General features: G+C 38.4%; 1 protein-coding gene and 1 long non-coding RNA gene across 4 annotated transcripts; both read left to right on the top strand.

Annotated features, from left to right (window-relative positions):
• The first annotated feature begins 2,489 nt into the window (after positions 1-2,489).
• On the top strand, positions 2,490-4,924 carry LOC103706457. The gene is made up of 3 exons (XR_603977.4): positions 2,490-2,871; positions 4,240-4,372; positions 4,494-4,924. It is a non-coding gene; the product is annotated as an uncharacterized LOC103706457 (long non-coding RNA).
• A 6,177-nt stretch (positions 4,925-11,101) lies between these two features.
• Positions 11,102-21,926, top strand: LOC103708425 (synaptotagmin-3-like). Of its 3 annotated transcripts, none has more exons than XM_026805158.2 (12): positions 11,102-11,365; positions 12,595-12,693; positions 13,496-13,546; positions 13,683-13,806; positions 15,095-15,174; positions 15,296-15,397; positions 15,547-15,621; positions 18,717-18,793; positions 19,206-19,455; positions 19,562-19,927; positions 21,426-21,554; positions 21,642-21,926. In XM_026805158.2, the coding sequence occupies exons 1-12, from the start codon at positions 11,249-11,251 to the stop codon at positions 21,768-21,770; spliced, it is 1,599 nt and encodes a 532-aa protein (XP_026660959.2). In that variant the 5' UTR covers positions 11,102-11,248; the 3' UTR covers positions 21,771-21,926. The 3 variants fall into 3 exon arrangements, with proteins under 3 accessions (XP_026660959.2, XP_008791569.2, XP_038972367.1); XM_008793347.3 differs by having other exon boundaries at positions 15,095-15,213; XM_039116439.1 differs by lacking the exons at positions 11,102-11,365; positions 12,595-12,693 and adding an exon at positions 13,222-13,240 and having other exon boundaries at positions 15,095-15,213.
• The last annotated feature ends 1,760 nt before the right edge of the window (positions 21,927-23,686 follow it).

Here is a 23,686-nt window from a genome sequence, read left to right as displayed (position 1 = left end):
AGAAAAAGTTTCTCCAAAGAGATAACGCCTTCCAACAATAGTGCTTTTATTGAGAGACTTTCGAAGGAAGGTCTCTCCAAAAAGTAACACCTTTGAATCCAAAAAAATTTCAGATTTAGGTTGGAATAAGGAGTTTTACATTACATTGCATGCTTAGAAGTGAGGTTTGCTTCTTGATACCTTCATATTAATTGTTGAGCTTGTGGAAGGGTACATTAGAAGTTTATTATGCATGCATTGGGTACTTAAATTTCTGCAACATTGCATTCTTATTTGCAAAAAGAGGAGTGTGCACTTTGTTTTTGTGAAGGGAACAGATTGATCCTTCTATATTACTCATCATAGGAATGGTACCAATGAGAAGGCTAATGGTAGTACCCGGCTCTATTTGACCCAACTATTCGGTGTAGGGTATATTAGAGACGGCATAGGAGGAAGGCTAGTGGTAGTACCTCGTGCTCTTTTCCAACTCCCGGATAGAGAGCAAATAGAGTATCAAGACGTCTCTTTCAGGGGTGAGAGATTTCTAATTTGTAAACTCTTGTAATTGGAGAAGATTGAGTGGTGTTCATTCCAAAATTTTGATAAAAAAGAGGAGAGTCGGATCATCCCTTGGGTGACGGCCAAAGGAGGTTTGAAGTGATGATGTGGGATGAAAATGCGCGGCTTGAGGCTTTAGAGGGGAGTTCTCAACACCTAAACTGAACTCTTGAAAGTCGAAACCGAACTCTTGAGAATATATCAATTACCCTAGCCGGTGTAAATGCCCACCTAGAAAGATTAGAAAGGAGAGTTAGTGAAAATGAAGAAAGAAGAAAAGAGCAAGAAGTGAGGAAAAGAGAAGAAAAAAGAAGAGAGGAAAAGATGGAGAGTTAGGGGAGACCAATCATAATTTCTTATAGATTTATGCTAATGTTGGAGGGTGGCTTTCGGCCCCAAGCCACCCCCCAACATTGGTGCTTTCATTGAGATGCTTCCGAGGAAAAATCTCTCCGAAGAAGTAATGCCATCCAACAGTATGTTTAGTCTCACATTGATTATTTGTTGGATAGATTTTGGATACTTATATAGAATCAAAAAATTCAAATAATACATTCTAGCAAACCATTTTGGGTGAGGTCTTGAGTTGTTACAAATGGTATCAGACCAGATCCGTTTCATAACCAATGTGGACTAGGAGACGATGATCTGTGCAAGTGCGTGTTTAGTGAGTACTTATACAGGATCAAGAAATTCAAATAATACATTATGCCTAGTTATTTTGGGTAACGTCTTAGAGTGACTCTTTAAATTACTTATAAGATTGTTCAGCTTGTTAAATAGTTTAGCAAGTCACTTATTTTAAAAAAAATTATTGCTCTTTTGTGTTTTTTTTTGTGTAAATTTTTTATAAATAGTTTATATAAACTTTTCTTTAAATAATAAAGGCCGGTGGCTTTGACTCGCTTCATAAGGAAAAAAAAAAAAAGAGAAAAAAGAAAAAATGGGGGGCTCGTAGTTCCATTGTTCGCATTACTCGACCTTGGTCTCTACCACTTCTATCTGTATGACGGTTGTCACCTACAATATGGCTCTGCTCCAGGAGAATCCTACAGCTGATCGTTTCATTCAGTTGTTTTCAGATGAAATTTCTGTAACAAATCCTACTGACTCCTGGAAATGGCGTAGATGATGTTCCTTGTTGGAGAGTGGAGAAATCCGGAAGGAGAAGGCAGGTTGACCAAACAGCTGAAGAAATATGAATCCTCCTCTAATTGGAGCCACAGATTTGGAATTTCTCAAGATGTTGTAGGATTCCTCAGGTCAAAATGTAAATTTGGTGCAAGACACTCAAGACTTTTAAACGTAATGAAAGAAAAAAACGAAATATTTCACATTTGACGGCAGATCAGGTAGTATTGAATTCATATTAAAAAAAAGAGTTGAAGTAAAATCAAATCGTAATTTATCTGATGATAAAAAAGAAATAAAATAAAATTCTTGCGTTCAGGCTTATATAGTTGCACACTGAAGATACAGAGCTTCTTCAAATTACTTAGAAGATTATTCAGCTTATTGAATTGTTTAATAGGTCTATTTACATATCCCTATCTTTTGTAAAAAAAATTTATTGCTCTTTTATTTTTTTTCTTGCAAATTCTTTATAATTAGTTTTATAAATTGTTTTTTTAATAAAAGTCGGATGGCTTTCCCTCCTCTTTATAAAAAAGTTAATAAATAAATAAAAAATTCGTGCGTTCGGATTAGGTTGGATTGCCCAATATCCCCGAATCCGATGCGGTTTTGAGTTGGGTCGGGATTTTAACGCAAATCCACCCAGGCCGTGCCTAAAGCAACCCATGCCCGGCCTAGTTCTAGTTGGGCTCCATGTGAGTTGGGGTTGGGCCGGCCAATTACCACCCCGATAGTTTTCCGCGGGCCAGGGCCAAGACCGTTGGCTCTCGTGAACTCAAAAGAAGGGTTTAGGGTTTTGTTCTCCCTTCTCCACCTCGAAACCGTCTCTCTGATGCTCTTCCGATGGAAGCTCCGACCTTTCGTCCCTCTTCCGCCTCCAGCCCCCAAGCCCTCGTTTTCCTCGGCTGCGGACGCGGCGGAGGAGCATCTTCTTGATTCGTCGACATATTCCGGGAGAGACATTTCAATCCTAGCGGAACGAGCGCCCGGGCCACTGTTCCGCCGATCGAATCGGATGCGGGATGGTCGGGAAGCTTGCGGCGCTGGGAAAGATGGGATCTTAATGCACAGGATGTGGTTTCGAGCACTAGAGTTCGGGACGCTAGGATTTCTCGACTGCAGGCTTGCCATGCTTTGGCTCGGGAAGGGAGGTTGAGGAGATGAAGAGGGTTTTGAGGCAAATGCCGGACCAAGAAGGTTAGTTGATTTTATTTAAAAGAAGAATTAAAAAAAAAAAAAACAACTTTTAGCTTTGAAAGCATTTAAGTCTTTGTTCTATTGTATATTAGATTTGATGACCCCCTCTCTATTGATGTTCTATTCTATTGTACTTTCTTTTGTTATTTAATTGCTGTCTTTTTTTTTTTAATATTGGCAAGCGTTTTACTGCGATCATTGCTTCCACCATTTTGGATGACCTACTGTTGTTTTAATGTCAATTGTCAAGATTGATTTTTGGAACTAGTATTTGTTGATTTTGATAATAGAAGCATGCAACCTTGTCTTAGATTAATCTAAGTCCATGTCTTTTCATCGTAAAGATTTCGTTACTTCATCATTTACTAGATGCATGGCTAAGGCAAGAATATATGAACTAGCGTTTTCCAAGCAATAAGGTCCCGTGAAAATCAAAATCCTGATGCAAGCGCACAAACAAGCGGGTAAACTTTCCATCTAAGAGCCTATTTGGGAAATTCAGTAGGATTGGACCCACTCTAGGGGAATTGGGTCCTGCTCAACCTCTTTTTTCGAACGACCCATCCTAGTCTTGGTCTAAATCCCATCTATGAGCCTATTGGACTGCAGGCTGGAGAGGGATTGGGTTGATATGAGCTTTATTTAAAAAGGTTGTGTAATCCATAATCCAACGGGCAATCCAGCCCAATTCTGCTAGATTTTCCAAACAGGCTTTATGTTGATAGGTGTCATAAAAAAAGAAATTGGTTTATTATTTTTTTATATATCTCTTCTTTGCATTTTGATATACTTTGTGCAATGCAGTTAACAGCTGAGCTTAGCCAACAATTGTTAGCTAAGTTGGTTGGCACCTACTTGCCCTTCAAGAGGTCCAGGATTCAAATCCTAGGTATTGCTCCAAATAGTTGATAGCTAATTTAAGCAACTTACTTATGTCATTGTTTTTCTTTAGGCTCTAATTTGGCACCAGCCCTTTGTGCATTGCTGCAGAATAACTTCAGAGACTGGGTTTCTTTGTGTATAGTATGGGACGTTCTTTTAGTGTGGTTATTTTCCCCCGTCTCTTTGATGTTTTTTTTTCCTTCAGTGCTTACATTTGGTTTGACTAGTTATTTGCATTTAAGCCACTTTATTGGCTATAGACATGACCTTTTGTTTTCTGTAATGATTTTTCAGTAGCCATGGATGTTATTATGTTCGCTCTTTGCTTCTTATAGTTATTGATTACATTTCCATAGAGTCTTAAGAATCCTTATCTACCCCTTGCTTATTTCAAGTCATGAATTCAAATGTTGCTGACTATCAGCTGGATACTGATGTTTTGAATGGTAGTTGGTGGTTGATCAGGAATATGTTCATGCTATGCAGGGGGCGGCCACCTGCTTTTCATCATTTCATGTCGACATACTGGAATGGATCCCCCTCCTCCGCCACCCCCTCCTGAGGTGCCTCTCCTCCCGCCAGCACCCGCGCCACCACCGGTTGGTTTCCTGGATTTATGGTGAGTTGTCAATTACTGCTTCTTCCGACAAACAAAAATGCAGCTCCCTTGTTTTACAGTGGAATTGCAAACTAATTTGGCTTGTCCAAAAAATTATTTTTCTCCCTTATAAACATTGCAGCTTATGGTGTCTCTGCTGCTGTGGATTATTCACAAGCTGCTGTCCGCCGCTGTTTGAACCAGAACCCCCGCCACCGTGATCTCATTTTTTGAAAGAATCTTTAGTGTTTGGGTACAGCATGTGGTTCGACATACTACTATGAAAAAATTTGTTGTTTTCTGATAGTTTGTTACTAAAAAGGCAGCAATTCTCCGTTTTCCTTCTAATCACACTGAGGGTAAACTATGTAGCTTGAATGAAAAGTTTTCCACTTCTAATGCCGTTCTCTTTTTCGTGCTTCTTCATCCTTGCTTGACTGCTGTTATCGAGAAGCAGAAAGCATGTTGAATATTGAATGTAAGAGCAAATCTCTCTGAATAAATTTTCAATTTACTTTGGTAATCATTTTGTTCTTAATGAGAAAAAGTGCAGAGGCCCTATATTTGTATTTATCCGCATAGAACAGTGAAATGTTTGGAATGGAATATTTGTGATTGGACCTTGTCATCATTGTTATGTAGCTATAATCTCTTTTGATTTTAGTTAATAGGGAAAATGCACAATATAGTCCTAAGTACAAAGATTAAATAACAGAGAATTGGAGTATGCTTCCTTCTTGAAGAAATCGGGTCAAATTGGTAGAAAAATCTTTGTTCAAGTTGTTGGTTATGTGGTGAATGGCATTCCATGGTGTTTTTTTTTTCGTTTTTCAGCTGCAAGTCAACGTGCGTCTTCAACAAGTTGGCAGCTAACCTAACAGTAAGATGAGTAATGTGGATGTTCACCATAGGGAGTCTCATGGGCACAAGATTATATATATATATATATATATATATATATTACGGGTTGTGTAAAAATTGATGCAGCAGATTTTAATTAATAATAAATCATAAATGAAAAATTAATAATAAATCATAAATGAATAACATCAAATACCTAATTAATCGGGGGGTAGTCCAAATGCCAGGATTAGTTCAAATTGGCACGAGGGAGTTACACATGTAACAGTTTGGACTTGAGATGAGGGACTCAATTACATTCAAAAGAAAGTTATATGCAGTGAATTTCTTCAGTTCCAACAATACCCACTTTGAACATGGCGCATAGCGGGGCTAGTACAAATTATGCAAGAGAATTATTTCATTGTAGTCTCTTAAGAGTCTAGAGTGTTACTATTATATGCAGCTCACCCAATCTTTTAATAAAAGAGGAACCTCAGCTCTGCATCATTTTTTTACCACCCCTTCCACCAAGACCATATTCCATCAAGAAACCACATCGCAGCAGTCGCATCGTTGTGACTCTACGTTCGTTGTAATCTGACTTCAATCCATTTAGAACTTCTAATTCTATAATTTTGCGGGTTGTACTAGTACAATCCACGAATCTAATAAAATTTTCATTGTAGTCTGCTTATCCCAACATACTCTTAGATTATAAAATTTAATTTCTTAAATAAGTCAAATATTGTACTTTTTTAAATTCTAGACTTGCCAAATCTACAGCCAACTAGGAAATCCGGATCATAAAGGGAGTGAATCTTTTATTCAAAGCTAAAACCTTAGCATACTAGTTACGAATACCAGAAAAAAAGTATTGAAGTTTTCTTGTATGGTTTGCATCTCTTTTTTTTTTTTTTTTTTTTTTGCTTAGAAAAAAGGTGAAGGGGGGAAAGAGAACCTCACCCGCGTAGCAACCCCACACCGAGCCCCTCTCCCACCAGGACATGTCCGATACGGATAGAAAGCACCCCCCTACCCCTTCGGAGGTAGAGGCATACTTATATTTCTCATACCCTCCCTATCTTGCGGGCGGCCCCATCTACGTGGCAACCTCCTCACGGGTGAGTACGTCATCCCGACGCCATCTTGGTACCAGCCGGCCAGTAGCGCTTTCAGATCCCGTGTCCAGACATGGGGCATCCGATCTTTAAATTTAATCGACGTCTGCATGTTTTGAATATGAAACTACTTGGTTGGAAGCAAACGCCCCTTTTCAATTGAGCTACCACCTTGGTGGCATCCCTTTTGCTCGCAAAAAGTGCCACATAGCTAAGGAGGCCCATGAGCCCAACACCAACTCTCCTCCATAATATCATAGGCTTAAGCTCACCTTAATAGGGCAGGCTGGATGCAGATCCCTGACCTCGGAATAAGAGTAAAATAATGGAGGCTGGATTCCGATGATGACCGATATGTGGCCCATGGCTTTTTATTATTATTATTTTAAGGGCTTCGGATCTCTACAAGATTCCATCAGGTATCACGTGACACGTTTGAGGGTATCATGTCCGGATCATCGTGGCCATTCGCACCCTGTGAAACGGTCATTTTTGAGATCCCGTTTCGCTCCCGGTGGGTCCCATCTCTCCTGTAAGGCCCGTAGGACACGGAGTACCGAGTCCCTCGATAACAACTACGAGCACTTCCCGCAGCTCCGCAATTAATTTTAGTTGATGGGTTTTAAAATGACAACAGCAATTATAGCTCTTCCCATTATACTACTAAATTACTAATAATAAAAAAAAAACAAATTCAACCAATAAATTGCATAGTATTAATTCACGGATGATTAAGATCTAGATCCATGAATCATGGTTGTAGGAGTTGATATTCCTCTCTGCTCATTGTTTTAAAGAAAGGAGGATGTCATTAGTAGTTGAATGGCTGGTACCAAAGTATAACAAAGTACGGACTATGAGCTATGAACAGCAAAAAAACAGATTTTTTTTTTTTCAAGAGAATGAAATAGATCTTCCTATACTATAATTATCCAAATCCAAATGATTGAGAGTGCACGTCTAGGGCACAAATCAAAAACCTTTAATTGTTAAGCAATGAGATGTGACTTGTGAGCATTGGAATAATTCTTAATTTATGAACAAAATTATACAATTGAATAATTGGTCTTCAAAGCAAAATACCACTAAAACAAATTCTTTCAAAAGAATTTCCAGAGACGCTGATGCCGGCATCAATTTAGATATGAAATATTCATAATATCTCATGCTAGCTGATAATGATTTTAGTAGTAAAGCAATTTTTTTTTTTTTATTAAAGGGGGAAGTGAAATACTTCCCCAAATTCATTAGTAGAGAAAATTACGTATAAGAAGAAGAGAGATAAGAAGCCTCCAAACAAAGACCACAAAATAAGGATTAGTCACCAAAAAAAAAAGAATATTTCCACGTCTTGTTGTGCCCTTCTTTAATTTTTACAAGCCCGAGATTCTGCCAAAAATAAAAAGCTTGTGGAGTTTTCTACAGAACTGAGAATATAGAATACTGCCTGCTGCAAAGGAATATCCTACAATTCCGATCGAGCCATATATGCCAAAACAAAGCCATCAGAAGCCGATCCCAAGATTTTCTCAGGCAAGCTGAAATTTCTATCCTCCACGGAGTCTACAAGGAATGCAAATTTGTTGGCCGGCCTCTAAAGGCAAGATTTAAAAGTGATCCAAATGCTTCTGCGGAATGGGTATCTAAGAAAAAAGATGAGAGATAATCTCCTCAATTCAATTTTAAACTTCTTTGGCTTCGTTATGGTAACATTTTGAGATGGTTTCAAAGCTTGGCCTCCATATGATCCGTTCATAACAACATTTATCCAAACAATTGGGTTCATGCATGAAACCCTAGCAGGATTAAACTAGGCTTCATCTACTGTCACCTGAAGAGGCAAAACTTCTAGAGGGAAAAAGGAGAGAATGAAAAGGAGAACAATTACTAAGAGCGATCCCATCTTCGATAGATTCATAGACGTGCTACGTTGCTAATTTTAGAGTCTTAAAGAAAAGGAGATGTAATAAATATATCAGTAGTCACATGTTCGAAACCATATGTTTGAGGTCCACCAAGGGAAGGATCTCCAGAGCTTTTAATGCAACTAGGTTGTTCTATTCACAAGATCTCTGGTGAAAGCAGTTGTAGGACACCTTTTTAATCTCATGGATGAGAAATGAAGTGTCGTCCGGAGTTCGACGCCTCGTGTTGGAGACTATTGTAATCACTACCATATTTTAAGATTTCTTATATTTATAGAAAAATGAACAATACATCTGACTGGAAGGCATCATATACGGCGAGTCATATGGGATCCACTCTCTAGGTATCCTCACCTGTTCTTCCTATCTAGTTTTCTAATTTTTTATTTTTTGATTCCAATGAATATATATTTTTTTAGTTAATTTAAATCATCCGACCTGTATAAAAAAAAAAAAAAAGAATGTGCAGGGCTTTGTAAGCATCGAGTTGGTTTAAACCATTCTCCAAGTACCATGCAAGCATTTATCATACTTACGAAGTTACTTCGTAGAGAAGGAAGACGAAGGAGAAGAAAAAACCAACAAAGAGTATGGAGGTTTGAAATGCTAGTGGTTAGTTTTATTAAAGGAGACAATCTTGCTGGTGAGGAAGGGAATTACTTTTCGGACTATGCATATATATCGTGAAGCTAACATAGCGGTAGACTAGGTGGCGGTATATGTTGCGAGCTACTCAGGAGGCACTTTAAGGTTGGTAAGGATGACTTGTCTGGTGCATTCTGAGATCTTTTGGTTGCAAATGCTATTGGATGTGTTGGTTTCTATGTTGTATGAAATTTCAGTTTTAGCAATATATATATATATATATATATATATATTAAAAGAGACAAACCTTTAGGGAGCAAATCAGGCATTGTGTAAAAGGAGAGTGGCACATGCGTGATTTCAAACGCTAACGTGTCGAAACCGTTGGGGTGGTTCTATATACACCCCCCCTATTGCTCAGGACACCCCCCAAAAATTAAAAAAAAATTAAATACTCTCTACACCCCCCCATTTGCTAAGGACACCCCTAAAAAATTAAAAATTCCTAAATTACCCCCCACCCTCCCCACCCCCTCACCTAAATTGCTCTCTACACCCCCCAAACCCCCCCCCCACCCCGCTCTTCCCCTCCAAAACACCTCGCCAACGCCCAAAACCCCCCCGTTCCCCCTTCTCCCTCTCGTCGCCGGCATTCTCCCGATCTCCGACCACCTCGCCGGCTTCTCCCGGAACCACCTCGCCGGCTTCTCCCGAAATTTTTTTTTTTCACGGTTCGTGCTCCGTTCGGCACTGGATCGCCGAACAAAAGGCTTCTGTTCGGCTGAACAGTGCCGAACAGAAGTCTTCTGTTCGGCACTGTGCAGCCGAACAGATCTGTTCGGCTGCACAGTGCCGAACAGAAGGCTTCTGTTCGGCACTGTGCAGCCGAACAGATCTGTTCGGCTGCACAGTGCCGAACAGAAGGCTTCTGTTCGGCACTGTTCAGCCGAACAGAAGCCTTTTGTTCGGCGATCCAATGCCGAACGGAGCACGAACCGTGAAAAAAAAAAAATTTCGAAATAAGGTGGAACACGTACCTTTGCGGCCGATTCTTCGTCCCAAATCACTAGTTGCTTGTCCATGCTTCGAATGGGGCTTAAATCTCCTTCAAAGATCGCCTAAACGATGTAAATGGATCGAGGGGTTTAAGGGGGGTTTGAGGGGGGGTTTTTTTTTTCTTTTCAAAACGAAACGGAGGAGGAGGAAGGGGGGGTGTATGAGAAAATTTCAAGGGCAATATGGTAATTACACTAAAGGTTAGTTTGGGTATTTTTTTTTTGGTTTTTGGGGGGTGTCCTGAGCAATAGGGGGGGTGTATATAGAACTACCCCAACGGTTTGGGGTAGTTCTATATACACCCCCCCTATTGCTCAGGACACCCCCCAAAAACCAAAAAAAAAATACCCAAACTAACCTTTAGTGTAATTACCATATTGCCCTTGAAATTTTCTCATACACCCCCTCTTCCTCCTCCTCCGTTTCGTTTTGAAAAGAAAAAAAAAAAACACCCCTCAAACCCCCCTTAAACCCCTCCTCCCCCGTTCCCCTTCTCCCTCTCGTCGCCGGCATTCTCCCGATCTCCGACCACCTCGCCGGCTTCTCCCGGAACCACCTCGCCGGCTTCTCCCGAAATTTTTTTTTTCACGGTTCGTGCTCCGTTCGGCACTGGATCGCCGAACAAAAGGCTTCTGTTCGGCTGAACAGTGCCGAACAGAAGCCTTCTGTTCGGCTGAACAGTGCCGAACAGAAACCTTCTGTTCGGCAACCCTCAACCGAACAGATCTGTTCGGCTGCACAGTGCCGAACAGAAGGCTTCTGTCCGGCACTGTTCAGCCGAACAGAAGCCTTTTGTTCGGCGATCCAGTGCCGAACGGAGCACGAACCGTGAAAAAAAAAATTTCGGGAGAAGCCGGCGAGGTGGTTCCGGGAGAAGCCGGCGAGGTGGTCGGAGATCGGGAGAATGCCGGCGACGAGAGGGAGAAGGAGGAACGGGGGGGTTTTGGGCGTTGGCGAGGTGTTTTGGAGGGGAAGAGCGGGGTGGGGGGGGGGTTTGGGGGGTGTAGAGAGCAATTTAGGTGAGGGGGTGGGGAGGGTGGGGGGTAATTTAGGAATTTTTAATTTTTTAGGGGTGTCCTTAGCAAATGGGGGGGTGTAGAGAGTATTTAATTTTTTTTTAATTTTTGGGGGGTGTCCTGAGCAATAGGGGGGGTGTATATAGAACTACCCAAACCGTTGGCCGAAAAAGAACTGGTTTTGGCGGTTTTATTCGGGTACTCCTAGGCCTTGCCGTTCTCCGTCTCGGGACGGAGTTCTCCGAAGACTAGTCTCTTCCCGAGGCCGAAGCCGCCCGACTTCCTATTTTCCTTTCCCTCTTTCAATCCATTTCGATTCGATTCGATGATTGCGCGGGCGAGAGAGAGTAGGCGATGGGCTTCGTGGGCACTTTCTTGGGGATCGTCGGCTTCGGATTCGGCGTTCCCATCGGGATTATTCTCGGCTATTTCTTGTATATATACTTCCAGCCAACTGATGTTGAAAGAGAGGTCACATTTTTTTCTTCTGAATCCAATTTCTTTTTTTGTTGTTATAGTGTTTTTAGACTTCGTTGATTTTCACTATTGATTCATTATTCTTTTTTTTTTCGTGCAAGAACCAAGAAAGTCGATGAGAATTTTTCTCATGTTTTTTCCCTTTTCCTTTTCGTAATAGATTTTGAGTTAAAAATGTGATCTTTCTTTGCTTTCTGTTCTTCTGAAGCCGGCGTTGTTTGGTCTGCTGTGCCGGAAACCCAATAGGAAAAAAGGCTCTGATTTTGGCCTTTTTCTTCGTTGTTGGTTCTCTTCGATAGTTTTAAAAAGAGCGGCGTTGTTGGGTCTGTGTTTCGAACACCTGATGGATTGAGTGAGAACCGAGATGAGGGTTTTGGCAAATTTCTTGATGTCGGTTTTTGATCGAACCTGATGTTCTGTTGTTTATTTCCTTTGACTGTGGAGGAAGCCCGATGAGAGTGTTCTTCTGATTTGGGTTTTGTTTCCTTGGCGTTTAGACATCACATGAAAGAATTGGCTGATTTGTTTTCTTTCTTCCTGCTGTGCATGTTTTCCAAACTCAGTATAAGACATTGTTCGATGGGACTGCAGAGTGTCTTATAGGAATATCTTTGCTTGCTTGAGCGAACTTCAGTAAGAATTTTTTTTTTTGGTTGAGTTGTTACCTTTTTGGTTTGGATCAAATGACTCTATTGTTCAACCATATTTTAGCATAATTCTAGTAAGAGTGCCTTTGAATTAGTCTTTTATAAAATGAATTCCTATTTTAGATGTTGTAGCTGCTAAAGTGTAAGATTTTTGTGACATTATGGTCCTGATTTGACTTGCCTCACTTTTCTGAAAAAAAGTACTGAAATAATCTATCTCATTGGGTTCTGATATTTTCTTCTTTTTTTTCCTGACTTGCTTTACTGGATCTTCAACGTGATATTTATATATAATTTCTCTGTTTTAATGCATTTTTGGCAAAAGTTGGATGTTGATGCTTCATATAAGAAAGACTGGGAAAACCAATCCGGCTGCATTGAAAGAGATCTTAGAAATGAGCAATGCACAGCTATGTTGGCCAGTCCTGGCAAGAATCAAAAACTTCAGAAATTGTTATCATTATTTTTTTGGATCATCAATACTTATTGTGCATATGGATATACTTAGGTCCACATGTTAAATTGCTCATGTAGTAATTTTTGTTTACCCTTTTTTCTTATGCTTCCTTCTGGCAGGAACCAATTATTAGACCCTTGAATGAGTTAGATTCAAAAACCTTGCATGCACTCCTACCTGAGATTCCATCGTGGATTAAAAATCCTGATTGTGACCGGGTCAGTTTGTTTATATCCTTGCGTAGCTTTTCCATATTCAGATCTTTATTGGCTTAATTATGATCTTTTGCAAATTCAGTTCTTTCTCCAATGCCTTGTGGGACCAATTGAATCATCATTATGTGTTGTAACTTGTTAGATCCATGTATAACCAGGAACAGATTTTTTTTGTAGCAAGGGAAATGCAATCTTTAGTATGCTCTAATTGAACAGCACAGAGCACAAAGTTTGAGAATGGACAACCTACATATGAGGGAGATGTAGCTTGAACAAGCTCTCCAATTACCATGGCAACTTATAGTTTGTTGGCAAAAGTACGGCCTTGGGTGCCCATGTTCCAATCATCAATTTGGTTGTCTATAAGCACCACAGTGAAGTTCCTGGACCAAAGAACTAAGGTCCTATAAGGATTTTGACTTCTAACTAAGTTTTGGAGACGGTGCAATTACTGATATTAACAACATGGCAGCTAATGTTAGCAGTCCAAGTTGGATTGATGATCTCCAATTAGTGTTGATGCCAAGTGGACATAAAGATGATTTTCTAGGTAACTGTCATACCAAGACATCTCAGAAAAACCAAAGGATGGGAAGCATAATGACATGCAATAAATTCTACTTAGGATGTTTGATGTGATCAAAGTTTCAAGTATCATACTGAATTTACAAAAGAAAATTGTACACTAAGTCATCACATGGAGCACACATATATGCACCATAACAATTGTGTCCTAGCAATTTCATTGCTCTGCCTTAGTAAATGTGTATATTTTGTTAAGAGTTCTTCCCCTTTTCTTCTGCAGGTTGACTGGATGAATAAATTTATGTTTGATATATGGCCGTACCTGGATAAGGTTCTTCAACTTTTATATGTTTCATTCAGTAGAGTTGAATTTTTTTGTTGTTTTTCTTAGAATAGGTACTTCTGCAGGTATTTGATAATGACTTCACTTGGCGCTCATTGTCTTAAAATTGTATGAATGAACACAGGCAATATGCAGTACAATAAGAAGCACAACAAAGCCAATATTTGATCAATATATTGGGAAATATTGCTTAGAATCCATTGAATTTGACCATCTAACTCTTGGTACTCTTCCACCTACAATTCATGGTGCGTTTCTTTTCTCTTCCTCTAAGCACTTTAAGTAAAAACCTTTCAGAATGCAGCATAGGAAAAAACTCTGGCAATATTAAAATCTTTTTTAATATTTTGATGATGCCAATTTTATCTCATATGATTTGTACAAGAGGGTTATACTTATTTTTCATAGGATTGCATGAGTCTTGGATTGAAGTAGGAGATGAACTTGACTGACGTGTCATATCATCTAAGCACATGATCATTCAAGACTTGTAACTGAGAAATATTTAAAACTATGAGATAATCTAAGTGCAATTCTCCATGTAAAGTGCAGTAAATTCTTTACAGCATCTGCTTAAAGTCTACTCATAAAATAGAAATAGTTTTTTTTTTTCTTTTCTTTTATAAGAAATTTTGATGATGTGATTTATTGCAGGCAAACTTCTGCTATATTTGTGTCATAATTTCCAAATATATTATTATTTGTTGCATTCCTTAAATTGTTTTCTGCACTAGAACAATTTCTGCAATCTGAAGGTTTTTAAATAAGCCTTTTATTTATAATAAATGAGGGTGGGGGGGGAGGGGTTTGGGTTCTTTGAACCCTCCTTGCCTTTTGAAGAAAGTTCTTCAGATATCTTAAAACAGATGATCTCAGATTGCCCTCGAAATATAGAGGCCATTTTCTAGTAGAGTTGCTGTTCTATACATTTTATAACATAATTTTTCTGAGCTTCATTATGAAATTAAACATTGAGTTTTTCTCATTCTTTTTTGTTTTATACAATAGGGCAGGAGAGGGAGTTTTTGACATAATATCTTTCTTGCTCTAGGTCTTCATTTGTATGCCCTTTTTATTGTCGAACATTTTGACCATGTGATGTTTTTTTACCCCCTTTTTTTTGAGAAATTAGACCATACAATGTTGGAGGCATGTGTTGATCTCTTAACAGCTTTGGAGCACCTTTCCACTTCATCAACCTTATTTTAATTCGACTGGATATGCCTTCAGTAGTCTCTTCATTTATTTTGTTACAAGAAAACCTGGATATGGATATGATCCATTGAGTATCTTTCAATTTTCTTGACATCATTTTCATTTACATAAGAAATGAATATCAGTTCATTTTTCAAAAGTTAACTAAAACTCAACAAAATTATTTATATTAATATGGTGAGCTGGTGTAAAATGTTCTTTTAGGTTTTTCTTGGTTGTTTGTTTGTCCTTTGATACTCATTCTCTTAGGGTATTAAGATTTGATGTTAGTAAACTTCATTCTTTCTCTTGCTTATCTTGTTCATCTTTCTGATCTAACAGGTGTTAAAGTTTATGAAACTCAAGAGAAACAATTAGCTATTGAGCCTGGGGTGCGTTGGGCTGGCAATGCCAACATATCTGTAAGCCTTAAGCTTTTGTCTTTCAGAGTGACGGTGCAGGTCAGATATGTTCCAAGTCATACCAGGGGTTAAAACAATATGCAAACATATGCAACTAATAAGACATTTTTGGTGTTCACAGCTGCTGCAATTACAAATATTTTTGGTACCACGGATTACTCTAAAGCCACTTGTGCCAAGCTTTCCATGCTTTGCAAATTTGAGCGTGTCTTTAATGGAAAAGGTAATTGAATGTGTGTGTGTCCTTGTGTGTGTATGCATGTTGCGTGTGCCTGCACGCGTGCATGTGCATGTATGTGCGCACGTATGTATGTATTGTTAGATCATATTTCACAGCAAAGCTACTGATCTTCTTCTTCAATCTTATTGCAGCCACGTGTGGACTTTGGACTTAAGTTGCTGGGTGGAGATATCATGGCAATACCCGGCCTTTATCGGTTTATTCAGGTCTTAACTTCTATCTGTTTCGGTTGGAACTAAGTTTGAAGATGATAACTGGTTATGGAATTTAGTGGAGTACATTTGGTGAACTGTCTGCAAATAAATTAGCAAAATACACCATGACAATGCATTTGTAACTTCAAACATTATTAGAGATTCTAGAGGTTTTCTTTTTCCCTTTTATAAACGTTCTTTCTTTTAAATATAGATGATGATCAAATTTCTCCTCCAGTCAGCTTTACTTGAATTTCTAATAAGTCGAAAGAAAAGGATAGGAGAATCAAGAAATATTTGTGGAAAATTGCAAGCAGGATAGTCACCTCTTAGGTCATGAAACCTCTCCTTAAGAGGCTAGCAAAGGATCACAGTGCCCTTCTTTTATACTAGTCAGAGAAGGAGGTAGTGTCTACTTAATAATAGTAACTCAGATTGATTATAAACAATAAAATTTATCCATTTTGTTTTTCTTTTCTTTCTTTTTTGATGGAAGGGGAGAGGGGAATCCCAACTGTAGTGCATCTCTCGTTGAATTTTTTTCAGATTAGGAGTTATGTTCCAATTGAACTTAGCATATATAGTAAGTGACAATGACCATAACAATTGTTCACCAGCTTGACCCACTATAGTGCTTGTCAACATGTTCTGACACCTTAAACGCTGAAGTCAGGCATCAGGTGGGGAATTCTGGCTTTTGGATATTAGTATATTACACTGAATGATTAAAGGGTGGATTAGTAAATGCTGCACCAGATTTTGTTTTTTTTGGTACTTGCCCATGTGGGACTTATATGAACCATGGTTTTGGTGATCCTCTTGGATCACTAGCTGGTTTGGTTTAAGATTCTAACATTAAGACTTGTAGGAATTACTTACGGTTTATTGTATCTTAAGCGTGGAAATCGTAAACATGTAAACCTGTTCTAATATTAGTATTTCTTATGAATGAAGATATGCAAGATCAAAGGATACAAAATATACAAGGAGTCAAGTGCACATAGAGAAACAATTTAGCTCAATCTTAGTTTATGCCAATCATGCAAGTAAAAGATCTTGTGGATTTATAGTAATTGAAAATATGCAATTACTAAATTATTTTATGTCATGCATGTGGCATGTGAGCAATATATTTTAATGTTTTATCTTTACAATGCATATAATTACATAATTGTGGTCCAACCTCCCCTCCCCACTACTCTTTATCAATCCTGACAAAAAAAGGGCCTAAACCCATCTTCCCATCGCCCATTCCAAATCCATCATTCTTATTTCTCTCCACACACTCATTCTCTTCTAAATCCGTGTTATTCACTGCCCTCATTCCCCTCGCTTACACTTTGGCTTGATCCACAGGCTATGACATAGGCTAGACCTTATCCCTCACCTTCCTCTAGTATCTCTTAAAGTCCTTTTCATGCATGAGTAAATTAGTGTTGCTAAGCTTTTTGACTTCGACCTTACCCTTCTCTCTATGCTCTATCAAATGTCTAATCTTCAAGCTTGGCCAAGTCATCATATCCCTTGACATTCTACTATCTCATCAGCAACACCCTCCATTCTCTTCACCAGTAGCTCCACTATGGCCACATCTTACCTCTTCTTTCCTCTAGTGCCATCTCCACCTCCTAACTAATGAGTAAACCATGTCAACAAGGCTTTGACTAAGCTTGTTGCCACCACATTCCCTAACTCCAGCGTTACTATGAGTCAAGGTTCACCTAACCATCCCGAATCGGGTGGTTCGGTGCATACCGAACCAAACCGGTCCTTAACTTCGCCACATCGAAACGATATAAAAGGCAGTTCAAGAGTTTCCACTTTTGTTCGCTTAGTTTCTTCATCTCTGACCCCCGTTAAGCCCCTTATCTCTCCCTCCGTCTCTCTTCCGCCCCCTCTCTCCCTCTCTCTTCCTCCCTCTCCTTCTCCCTCTTCCCCAGTGGGGTTTTCTCGACATTGCCATCTTTGTTTCGGACCGGTCTCTATTGTCTTCGCTTTGGAACAGGGGAGAAAGGGAATGAATCTTTGTTTGTGGAATAGGGGAGAAAGGGAACGAAGTAGAGGATCGCAATTGCGGTCCTCTATTTCGAACTCCTTTTTATGTTCAAATCTCAAATTGAAGTGAGCAAACCATTTGCTGACTTTTATTTGTGAACTCAACAAACCATCTGCCAACTTCAATTCAAAATTTGAAAATATAAAAAAGGTCCAAAACATCTCAGAACAACACGGTACGAACCCGTATTATGCCGAACTAGTGGCCGGTACGCCCTCTGGTACTGGTTCAGCAAACCTTGCTATGAGTTCTTTCCTCGTAGATTTATTTGGGATGTTTCTAAGTCTGTAAGGTTATCTCTTGATAAATATACGTATTTCTAGATAAATACACAAACATATGCTCATGTGGTGTTGGATTTAATGTTCTGAAAATGTAGCTAAGTAGTTTTTCCCTATGCAACAATGCATGGATGATTTACTCAGTTTGTTTCATAGTACCTTCAAATATAGGCTAAAATTCTTGTGGTTAGGATAACCCCAAATCATAGATTAAGATTGATTGGGATATCCTCAAATCATAGACTAAGATAACTGTTTGTTACTGAAAATCTGCTAGTTCAGCTGGTTAGCATCTCTATCACTTGGAAAGAGGTCCAGTGTTCAAACCCTGGTGGATCTAGTGGCCGGTGAATCACTGATCAAAGAGCGAGGGCATTCCCTCCATGTTTCTCAAAAAAGAGAACTGATGGTTTACTAATCACATGATGTAAATATATAGCTTGTCAAAGCATTTGAATTTTTTGATAGGTATTTAGGGTCTTGTGGATCATGATAAATGGTGTGCCATTGATTTGGATTTCCTATAAGTCGTTATAGGATAACCATGTTAGAATTTCTCTTCTCTACTTATGAAGATACATACATGTGCACATGGATACAAATGCACTCCAATAAGGAATTGAAGAGAGAATTTGGTGTGGTTGCTTACTTTTCTTTGTAATTTAATGAAAATGAAAGTTTAGTCTAAAATCATGTATTAGCATGTAGAACAAAGTCTTTATAAAAGTAGAACTAACTGCTCTTCTATGATTCTTGTCTGCCATTTACAGGAAACGGTTGCAGCACAAATTTCAAATCTCTACCATTGGCCCAAAGTTCTGGAAGTACCAATTCTAGATGGTGCTAGGTGAGCTTCAAGTGCAACAATTCTGCATGATTATCTTTTATGTTTTAATGATCAGTTTTAGTTCTTCCAATTGTTCTATTGATCTGGGATTATGACAACACTTTCTTGGTGCTTCTAGAAATGGAATGTCAAAAATCAAGAAAGAAGTAAATATCTAAATGTCACCTATACAAAACAGGTTTTTTGATGCTTGCAGTGTGGAAAAAAACAGGTTTCTTGCAGACTCACCTTGAGATGTCGCACTGACTTGCCTAGTTAAGTTATGATGTTAATTCTCGAATGTTTTGAAATATCCTAATAAATAATTGCATTCCATTTTGTTGATTGATTTCAACAGTATGCTTCGTAGAGAAACTGTTACATAATTATTATTGATCGGATGGTCTGAAGTTGTGATATCTCCTTTTTATAGTGGAGCCACAAAGAAGCCTGTTGGTATATTACGTGTGAAGGTTGTTCGTGCACTTAATCTACGCAAAATGGATTTCCTTGGTAAATCCGATCCATATGTTAAGCTCAGACTGAGTGGGGAGAGACTACCATCGAAGAAAACCTCGATAAAGATGAGTAATCTGAATCCTGAATGGAATGAACAGTTCAAGCTTATAGTGAAAGACCCTGAGACTCAAGTTCTTGAGCTGCATGTCTATGACTGGGAAAAGGTTTAGCTCCCTGCATATGTTAATTCATACATGTTTTTCATTTTTTATTCTTGTGAATGACTGGATGTTATATCTAAATTTGCAGTCGTTTGTATGCAATTGATAGGTTAAAATGCATGATAAGCTGGGCATGCAAGTAATTCCCCTTCGCTTGCTTACTCCTCATGAGATGAAGACGTTCACGGTTGATCTTCTCAAGAACTTGAACCCCAATGATCTACAAAATAAAAGAAACAGAGGAAAGCTTGTAGTGGAGTTGACGTTTGATCTTTTTAAAGAAGAAAATGGCAGGTTGAGTGGTCCTTTAGATGGAGATGTTAAGCATAGTAGCATCAGCTGGGCTTCCCATGATATATCGTCTGATGGTGGGGTTTTGTTGGTAACCATTGAAAGTGCCGAAAATGTAGAAGGAAAGCATCACAATAACCCTTATGCACTGATCCTTTTCAGAGGAGAAAAGAAGAAAACTAAGGTGAGTTTAAATCACTTATTGAGCTATCATTCTTAATGTTGGCGAACTATAATTTATTGCTGTTTTCTTGGTTGCATGTGTGTACTTGGCTGTCACTCTCTGACTTAATACATCATCATTGAGGTGTTTAACATATATTGAGTGAGATTTTCTACTTTACAATCCTTTTCCAACATTTTATCTTGCAGTTCATCTGTCTATTTGCCATAAGTAAGCTAATTGATGACTGGTTATGTCTCTTGCTGTGTTGGCAATGTGTGCCTGTTGATATATATCATTGCTGCTTTTTTAGTGGTTCTTCAACCCCTTCTTGCATGCATGCATGTGTGATCATTCTCACTTGTTGTGTATCACTATTGTTCTATAAGTGGATGTGTATCCCCAACCGCCCAAACACACAAAAAAAGGAAATACAGGATTTTTCTTGTGCGTGCGTGTGTGCATGCACTGTTCTATTAGTGAACCTCAAACTCCTGCTTACTTTTGTGCATGTATTGTATGAGCATGTCACTATTATTCTCAGCGGATCTCTAACCACCAGACCTTTTCTTTTCTTTTCTTTTCTTTTTTTTTGTGCACGCATGCATGTTCATGCTTGTATCCCTGCTGTTTTAACAGTGGACCTCTAACCTCTAACCCCTTTTCTTCTTGGGTGTCTAAATCTTGTGTATCAAATTAACATTTCTTTTTGTTTTTAAAAAAAAAATGTTTTCCCTCATCCTTTGCTTTATTTTCTGGTTGTAACGCATCTTCCATTTTAATCCTCTATCCGCATTTGAGTTTAATGCCAGCATTTTGTGGCTTGACATTTTGTCAAATGGTATCATTAGTATTTAATATTAGTTATACAAGACCTGTCTACATTTTTTTGGTGCTATGACTGTTTGGATATCTGTTTTCTAATTTGTTTCTTTTTAAGTAAACAAGTACTTCCTGACATGACCTTCCTTTTTAACTATCCTTTCCACAAAGTTCAATTTAATTCTCATGTGGAATCTTTTTATCTTGTTTGTTCCAACTAGTTTGATGCTACCAAATCTGATGCTATCTTCCACTTTTATTTGAGCCTGCTAAGATGATTCATCTTCTGTCATTGGTTTGGAGAAGCCTATTATTTGGAACTCCTATGCTCTTAAACTTTTTCCCCTTCTCCCCTGTCAGTTATTCTTTATGCTTGATTCAAATCTGATCAAAATGACTCCATTTCACATAGGACATCTTTATGTCTTGTTTTTGTCATTGATTTGAGCATTGTTTCTATCTTTTTATACCTGGTGTATATTACGATCACAAGGCATGTCAAATTTGTAACTTATGTGAAGCTTTTTGTTTCGAAAAGGAGGTGAAAGGTCATTTTTTGATGTAAAAGTGAATGATCCATTTGTCCCCCTTTATTTCATAATTTAGAAATCGCATGTTTTACAACAGCAAGTACCCTTGTTACCTCTATTGTCAATTTTTATGTTGATAAGCATCTCAATATTTCTTCTATATTCAGATGATTAAGAAAAGCAGGGATCCCAGATGGAGTGAAGAATTCCAGTTCATGTTAGAGGAAGCCCCTATAGATGAGAAAATTCACATAGAAGTGATGAGCAAACGAAGAGGTTTCAGCTTTCATGGAAAGGTTAGGAAAATCCCAGACAGTCCTCTTTGTTTTTATTTTCCTTTATGTTATTCCCTTCTAATTTTCACCTCTTTTTTAATGCCATAGGAATCAATGGGGCACGTAGATATCAATCTTTCAGATGTTGTCAACAACGGCCGCATAAACGAAAGATATCATTTGATAAATTCGAGGAATGGAATCATAGACATTGAGATTAAATGGAGCACTATTTGATGATATGGCCATAAATGTTGCATATTCATCGTAAGAGAGCTGTTTGATTTTCCATTTGTATATTCATCATGAGAGTTTGTGTTATGAACAACTAAATTATTGAACATATCAGAGGAAAAAACACCATCAGAATATATACAACCTATAATTCTTTTCCATAGCACTTGTGTGAATTGAATGAGTGATACACGTCGACTTGATAGAGAACCAGTTAGGGTTGTTTTGATAACATCTCTCATTGGTTATTCTTTTTAATTTAAATCAAAATGCTAAGAAGTAGGCACTGTAAATTTTAGAATTAAAGATAAGTTAAAGATCATTAGAATTAGATGATGATCATTATTTAGTTCTTTTAGATGAAAAGATTATTGTTACTTAATATCTCATTATAATTATATATGATGCAATGATGGATGATGGCCGGCTGTCGTGGTCCAATATGACGAGGGCAACGAGTGACATGCTAAGTTTCCGATGCAGAGGTCGAAGAACTTGGTGTTCGTCTGGGTATTCCTCTTGCATTCTTGGTGGACTGCTGTCATTAGTTAGGTTGCTGGTCGTCTTATTATGGAGTCAAATTCTCCTCTCTCAGGTGCTTCGAACCAAGAATATATCATTTTCTTGGGGATTGGTTCAACTATTCTCCATTTTTTCTCAAGCTATTAGTGGCAACTTTATTTGGTTAATGGGGGGCTAGAGATATTGATCTATTCTTTTAGGAAAAAAAAGCCGACTCAAGTCAGGATACAGAGCTTATATAGTTGCACATTAAAGATACAAAAGTCTTCAAATCATTTATGAGATTGCTCGTACTTCCATTGTCTGCATTACTCGACCTTGGTCTGTACCACTCCTATTTGTATGACGGTTGTCACTTACAATATGGCTCTGCTCCAGGAGAATCCTACAGCTGACCGTTTCATTCAATGGTTTCCAGATGAAATTTCTGCAACAAATCCTACTAACTCCTGAGGATGGAGTAGATGATGTTCTTTGTTGGAGAGTGGAGAAATCCGGAAGGAGGAGGCGGGTTTTTTTTTTTTTTTGGTACACCGGCTCCAAACAGCTGAAGAAATAGGAATCCTCCTCTAATTGGAGCCACTACAGAGATGTTGTAGGATTCCTCAGATCAAAATTAATCGTGGGTAGTCCAAATGCCAGGATTAGTTCAAATTGGCATGAGGGAGTTACACATGTAACAGTTTGGGCATGACATGAGGGACTAAATTACATTCAAAAGAAAGTTATATGCAGTGAATTTCTTCAGTTCCAACTTCCAACAATACCCACTTTGAACATGGCGCATAGCGGGACTAGTACATATCATGCAAGAGGATTATTTCATTGTAGTCTCTTTAGAGTCTAGAGTGTTACTATTATATGCAGCTCACCCAATCTTTTAATCAAGAAACCACATCGCAGCAGCCACATCGTTGTGACTCTACGTCCGTTGCAATCTCACTTCGATCCATTTAGAACTTCTAATTCTATAATTTTGCTTGTTGTACTAGTCCAATCCATGAATCCAATAAAATTTTCAGCATGATTATTCCAACATACTTTTAGATTATAAAATTTAATTTCTTATGTAAGTCAAATATTGTACTTTTTTAAATTCTAGACTTGCCAAATCTACAGCCAACTTGGAAATCCGGATCCTAGAGGGAGTGAATCTTTTATTCAAAGGTCAAACCTTAGCATATTAAAAACAAAAACAAATTCAACCAATAAATTGCATAGTATTAATTCACGGATGATTAAGATCTAGATCCATGAATCATGGTTGTAGGAGTTGATATTCCTCTCTGCTCATTGTTTTAAAGAAAGGAGGATGTCATTAGTAGTTGAATGGCTGGTACCAAAGTATAACAAAGTACGGACTATGAGCTATGAACAGCAAAACACAGATTTTTTTT

Source organism: Phoenix dactylifera, chromosome 2 (genome assembly GCF_009389715.1).
Source record: "Phoenix dactylifera cultivar Barhee BC4 chromosome 2, palm_55x_up_171113_PBpolish2nd_filt_p, whole genome shotgun sequence".
Taxonomy (NCBI): domain Eukaryota; kingdom Viridiplantae; phylum Streptophyta; class Magnoliopsida; order Arecales; family Arecaceae; genus Phoenix; species Phoenix dactylifera.
The sequence above is the reverse complement of the archived record's forward strand: the minus strand, read 5'-3'. Positions and strand labels throughout refer to the sequence as shown.

What these genes read in the sequence shown, in the direction of transcription:
- LOC103708425 (XM_008793347.3), top strand. Translation starts at nt 11,249, where the DNA reads ATGGGCTTCGTGGGCACTTTCTTGGGGATCGTCGGCTTCGGATTCGGC. An exon ending in AAAATCCTGATTGTGACCGG is followed by an intron (nt 12,694 to 13,495) that starts GTCAGTTTGTTT and finishes TTTCTTCTGCAG; the next exon opens with GTTGACTGGATGAATAAATT. An exon ending in GTTTCAGCTTTCATGGAAAG is followed by an intron (nt 21,555 to 21,641) that starts GTTAGGAAAATC and finishes TTAATGCCATAG; the next exon opens with GAATCAATGGGGCACGTAGA.